This window comes from Nicotiana sylvestris, chromosome 2 (assembly GCF_000393655.2).
Source record: "Nicotiana sylvestris chromosome 2, ASM39365v2, whole genome shotgun sequence".
In the NCBI taxonomy this organism is placed as follows: domain Eukaryota; kingdom Viridiplantae; phylum Streptophyta; class Magnoliopsida; order Solanales; family Solanaceae; genus Nicotiana; species Nicotiana sylvestris.
The window spans coordinates 123,670,836-123,677,260 of record NC_091058.1 but is presented as its reverse complement, the minus strand read 5'-3'; the positions used below and the strand labels follow the sequence as shown (position 1 = coordinate 123,677,260).

At 35.8% G+C, this 6,425-nt stretch overlaps 1 protein-coding gene across 3 annotated transcripts; it reads left to right on the top strand.

Annotated features, from left to right (window-relative positions):
- The first annotated feature begins 1,349 nt into the window (after positions 1-1,349).
- On the top strand, positions 1,350-5,839 carry LOC104215539 (cysteine-rich receptor-like protein kinase 46). 3 transcript variants are annotated; one of them, XM_009765359.2, is made up of 9 exons: positions 1,350-1,800; positions 2,707-3,031; positions 3,368-3,496; positions 3,584-3,705; positions 3,811-4,021; positions 4,166-4,349; positions 4,600-4,650; positions 4,745-4,895; positions 5,117-5,839. In XM_009765359.2, the coding sequence occupies exons 1-9, from the start codon at positions 1,363-1,365 to the stop codon at positions 5,504-5,506; spliced, it is 2,001 nt and encodes a 666-aa protein (XP_009763661.1). In that variant the 5' UTR covers positions 1,350-1,362; the 3' UTR covers positions 5,507-5,839. The 3 variants fall into 3 exon arrangements, with proteins under 3 accessions (XP_009763661.1, XP_009763662.1, XP_009763660.1); XM_009765360.2 differs by having other exon boundaries at positions 3,578-3,705; positions 3,811-3,930; positions 4,162-4,349; XM_009765358.2 differs by having other exon boundaries at positions 3,578-3,705.
- The last annotated feature ends 586 nt before the right edge of the window (positions 5,840-6,425 follow it).

Genomic DNA, 6,425 nt, shown 5'->3' with positions numbered 1-6,425 from the left:
ACACCAGGAATGAGAGTTTTATTGAAGCGAGGGAATGTAGATACATTGACAGTTTTTTATGATTCTGACTGGGCAGCTTGCCCAATGACAAGAAGACATGTTAGTGGATATGCACTTAAACTTGGTGATTCATTGATTTCATGGAAATCAAAGAAACAACATACTGTTTCACGAAGCAGAATATCGCAGCATGACATCAGTAGTTTCAGAAATAGTGTGGTTGTTGGGGCTATTTTCAGAGTTAGGAGTGTATGTTCTTAACCCTGTCACACTGTTCTATGATAACAAAGCAGTAATGCAAATAACTGCAAATCCTATATTTCATAAGCATACTAAACACATCGAGATAGACTATCATTTTGTTCGTGAACCTATTAAGGATGGTACCTTGGTTACACAATATGCTTCTACAAAAGATCAACAGGCAGATCTCTTCATCAAAGGACTTTCATCTGTGCAACATAGTTTTTTGCTCAACAAGCTGGGAGTGTTGAACATTCTCAACCCTCCAGCTTGAGGAGGAGTATTGGAAGTTAGAAGATTAGAAGTTAGTTATTATTGAGACCTAAATGTAATTACTAGGAGTTATGGGGTCTGTTTATTATTTTGTTTTCTCAATTAGTTGTATATAACTAGTTCTGTTAGCACAGTAAATGCAGTTGGAAAAATTCCCAATTCCTTGCTTCTTCTTCCTCACGTTGCAGAGCTCTCTAATGGCAAATTTTGACACATTGTTATATAAAGCACCACCATCAGAGAAAGATACTCTAGTACATTTTTTATATGTGTTTAGTTCTTGGTTTGTCTATTTTGGCCAGATTTGAAACATAACACGGGAGGAACTACAAAATGTACCAAGTACTTTCTTACTACTATAATGTAGATTGCACACATGTTTTGCTAAACTATCCGCCATCATATGTTGTTTGTTGTCAAGATTTTGGCACGGGAATGTTGGGATAATACTTTTGATCCCTCAATTATTAGTTAATTATATTTTGATCCTTGTGATATATTTATATATCTAAGCACATTTAGTATTCAGCTAACTAATATGTGTGATTTTAAATCCTTATGTAAGAAATATGCTGCATTTTGACTATTTTTAGAAATATATTACCCTCAGATATAGAGTAAACGTATCATATGAATAAATAATGATTAATATTTAAAGTTCAATTCGTTAAATCTGTGAAAACTCGCAAGAAGAGGGATTGCACAGTTCAATTAAATGAAATGTACTAGGACCAAAATCAGAATTTGTCAATGTTTTAGGACTACAAGTGTAAATTTCCAGAAAATATTTTTTTTATTAACACCTGAAAACAAAAGGAAATTCGAAGAAAAAAATGAAAAGCCAAGATGAACACCTCTCTCCTAATAATGGCCAATGTCGTCGTTTTGTGCTTAAGCGTTCTCCTCTCTAGCTTTTTTATTTTTCCAGCAATTGCGAATCCTCGAACGGAGCTGGTCTATAAATTCTGCGGCGTAGATCGAGCAGAGAATGTTTCAGAATTCAACCAAAACTACGCCAATGCAATAGTATCAATGGAACCCGAAATGCGAAAAAGCAAATTTTCCATTTATGGAGAAGGCTACCCTCCGAATCGAATTTACGTCTTGGCTCAATGCATGGACGATCTCACTAATGATGATTGCGAAATTTGTTTTTCTACCATCAAAACCCAATTGCCTGGTTGTTTTCCCCACAGTAGCGGCCGTGTTTTCTTTGATGGTTGCTTCATGAGATTCGAGAACTATAGCTTTTTTTACGAGTCCTCTTCTCCCCACGACGTCAAAGTAATTTCTTTCTCCCTTTGGTTGTTTTCTTTTGTCTGAAATTATATAAGTAGCATTATTTTATTTTTCTCGGGTATTCTGTGACTGCTGTTTACAAGAATATATAAGAGATAAGAAAGTAAAAATCCCATCTTGAAGACATAACTCAACATAGCATGGTATTACCATCAAGGGCGGAGCAACAATGGCGAGATTCGATTAAAGAGATTCGAAAAAAAATGCAACAATGGCGTACCTGTATTCATACTTGCAAATAAATTAATTTTTGTGCCGACCTTTGTTGCTATAGTAGAAGCTTCCCTAATGTTAAAGTGAACCCTTTGCCCTATTTACACAATTTTCCAACGATTGAATCCCGTTGGCACAGTTTAGCTTTATCCCTAAAAAAGTTTTAGCAAATAGAGAGAGTACAATTTTATTTACTTAATTATATGTTCAACACATTCCTTTGCGTGAGGCAGGGGCGAAGCCACCTTTTGCAAAGCGCCGAAAAATTACAAAAAATTACATTATGTATATTAGTAAAGTGTTGATTTTAGATGTATAAAACATATATTGAACACCCTTTGTGGGAATTTTTTTTTTACTTCTTTCAAGTCTAAACACCCTTGAAAATATTTCTGGATTCGCCACTGGCGTGAGGGCCTAATTCATTTTCATAGGCGAAGCACGGGGAAATTCATTTGGATAATTTGTGGCAGTGAGATTTGAAATCAGGATGGTGCCTGCTTTCATATCATATATAGTATATTAAACTTGTGTAACCATCTAATTTAAAATTTTAAACTATCATGAAGAGTAAACTTTTATATAATTAATTACTAGTATATCTTATCAGACATGACTTTGGCTTACTTGTTCTTGGTTCTCATGGGTCTCTTTTTGTTGGTTAAATTTGATAAAAAGAGATGCAGCGATGCAGTGAACTTGAAGAATGAGCAATTTAGTGATGTGGCAACCAAAGTTGTCAAGGATTTGGTAAACATGGCCCCAATTCACGGTGGCTATGCAGAGGGACGAAGGAAAGCCCATGGTTTATCAGTTTATGGCATGGCTAACTGCTGGAATACTTTGGATGAAAATTCATGTAATGACTGCCTGACAAACGCAAGCACATCTCTCCTCGATTGTTTGCCATCCATTGAGGCACGTGCCCTTAGCGTCGGCTGCTATTTTCGTTACTCAGAATATGAATTTACCGATGGTTCGAGTTTCTTTCTTAATACTAAAGGTCAGCTGCATGCACTTTAGAAAATCTGAAGGATTTAACTTAAATACACTGACAGTATAAAATGTTTTACACAATGAGCATGCTATATATTCTTTTTCCAGGTTACTCAATTAGATCTGCTAGTATGTTGTGCGGACTCTCCAAAATATTATCGCACCAGTGTTGGATCCTCCAAAAATGCACTACTTTTGGAGGAACCGGGACACACCTAACGATATTTTCGGAGAGTTCGAGCAACATAACTTGCTATGTTGTAAGTAAACTAGATAGTGTATAATAATATACACTTTTAGTGCACAAAATTTAAATTCATTTAAGAAGGAATTTATTTTGCAGGAGCCATTTTCATGTACGTTGTATTTGTTCTTGTTGCTGTTGGTGTATGCGTAGTCGCTGTTCTGGTTGGATATATTGTGGGTACAACTCTTCAAGAAAAACGATTGAAACACCAGAAGAAACCTAATGGTAAAACAGTGTTAGTGTTTTTTGCAGAGATCATTTTGGTCTAATCTTCATTAATCCTCTGTTTAACTTACCCTCTTGAAGAATCAGATCTTGAGTCATCTGTTATGAAGAGGAGCCTGCATTTCAAATATTCAACACTAGAGAAAGCTACAGACAACTTCAGTGAAGAATGCAAGATTGGCCAAGGTGGATTTGGTGAAGTCTTTAAAGTATAAATACGTACTACTGCATTTTTATTCTTTTCCCCCCTATTTTGCTTCTTTGCTTTGACAGTAGTAGTTCCGCTAAATAAGTTTAGAATGTTTCTGAAGTAGGGGACTTTACCGGATGGTAGAGAAATTGCTATCAAACGGATGTTCTTAACTACCAAGATTCGGAATGAAGAGATATCCAATGAGATAGACATTATCGGACAAGCCCAACACCAGAATTTGGTTCGTTTCCTTGGTTGTTGTTTCACTGATGATGACAGTTTTCTTGTTTATGAGTATCTGGAAAATAAAAGCCTTGATTTTATCTTATTTGGTACGTAATTTGTTCTTAAGATTTTTAATCCTTCTACTCCTTTCTCGGAAAGGATAGAAACAAATGCTAAGTCATTTGTAATTAGAAGTTATATATTATCACAGTTACTTGATATATTTTCTGTACTGTATGCATGGAAGAAAGATCCAAAGAAGAAGAAAGAATTGGATTGGAAGAAAAGGCTCAGAATAATTGAAGGGACAGCCGAAGGTTTAGAATACCTTCACAACGATTGCCAAGTTCGAATCATTCACAGAGACATCAAACCTAGTAACATCTTACTAGACTCAAAGTACCGTCCCAAAATTGCAGATTTTGGTCTTGCCAGGTTAGTGCATTTACTTCAGGTCCATTTTTGCTAATATGCTTTATTCATGTTCGAGATTCATGTCACGAGGAAATATGGAGATCAAAATCTGGTGTCTATATTTATTTTTAATTTTATTTTTGCCTCGTATAATATTGGATCAAGATGAGCCTGAATGGAGCAACATGGACAATAAGTCATATATCCAATTCCAACGTGCTTGGAAATTGATACGTCATTGTTGCTGTTTGTTTTTGTTTGGGATTGCCAGGTTTAATATCAGGGAAAAAGGAAGTGCACCTCTTGTCATTGCAGGCACATTGTAAGTATGTAATGAAGCACTTGAATTTAGATTAAACTATTACTATAAATTTTCATTTTGTCCTTAATTACCTGTGCTAATCCTTTACCTGCAGCGGATACATGGCTCCTGAGTACCTTGCTCATGGACAATTAACAGATAAAGTGGATGTTTATAGCTTTGGAGTTCTTATCCTAGAAATAGTTAGCGGCCGGGAGATTAACAAATTTCCAGCCGATGACACTCTAGACACCCTTGTAACCATTGTAATTTCTCTCTTCAGAACACTTTGTTTCTCCCATTTACTTCTAGACTTTAAGTTATAACCACGTACGGTATAAAAATACCTCCACAATCAGGTGCTATAACAGGTTAAACTAGATTCGTCGTATAAAAATATTTTGCATACTTAAATCCTTATTTCTTATGTTATATTGCTAAGTTCAACAGACTGAGTTTGAGATTATCTTGTTAATTTAACGTGCAGGCTTGGAGACACTTTAAGGAGAAAAGGTTATCTCGACTAATCGATGCGAGCATGGAGATAGAAGATGTGGATGAAGTACTAAGGGTGATTCAAATTGCCCTGTTATGTACTCAAGAATCACCTATTATGCGTCCAGATATGACAACTGTTATTAAACTACTGACACAAAAGGAATTAGAAGTGCCTGTTCCATCAAAGCCTCCTTTCATTGAGGAGTCATTTCATGATTCTGAACAAGGTGGCTCTTTGCATCGTCATCATCCCTCTGCATCGTCATTTCATTCTTGCAGATATTATGACACCCAACAAGATCATGGCTCTTTTCATCGGCATCATCCCTCTGCATCAATTGATTCTTATTATGACACAGAAAGTGTGTTAGGAGGATAATGATGCATTGTTGTATGAAATTTATGGCCCTCTACAAAGACGGAGCTAGCCAATTCAATTTCACGGGAGAATGAAGAGTTCTTCACAGCTCAAATGAGATGATTTTGGAGCTTATGAGAAACTTATCCCTTTTCCCAGTTCACTAGTTGCATTTATCTGATAATGAACGGATGATGCCTGAATGCTGAAAAGACCAGATACGTAGAAAACTAAAGATATGTACATTAACAGTATAAAGTCGTTTACCAACAATCAATGTAAGTTTAACAGGTAATTAATATCATGTTAGTTACCATTTTTACAAGGTTACGGATCACCAATTAATGCTTACAAGTGACCTTAATGTGTAAACATTTTTATGCCGTCGGTGCAACACCTACGTCATGTTATGATAAAGAAGGTTATCTGTCATGGTTTTCAGGTAACTAAGTTTACTGATTATAAGTAGTTTTCTTTAGTTAGGTTGGCCTAATAATTTATTCTATCAGTGTATAGAAGTTAAACAGGCGGACAAGGCACTTAGCAATAATTGTTCCCTACCAGTTTAACTCTCCCTAAACATCATCTTCTCCGTCTTGCTGTATTTATTAATCGGTAGCAGAGGCAGATCTATGTAGGCTATTGTGGGTGGCACGCCACCTGGTAGCGCAGGTAAATTTTTGTATATATAGTGGTATTTTACAGAAAAACTTATATAATTAAACAGTGGCCCTCAATCGATAATAGTTGTAGGTGTCATGGTTGAAGTGTTGAAATTCCATACATGAAACTGGGATAGCGACTCGTTAGTTTCCCATGTGAGTTTTATATACCCTTGTCCTAATGTTCACTTTTTTCCCTTTCTTTCCTGCCTTTTCTTAATTTCTTTATTTCTTCATCTTTATATTTTCCTCTTAATGCAACCCCATTCTTTATTATC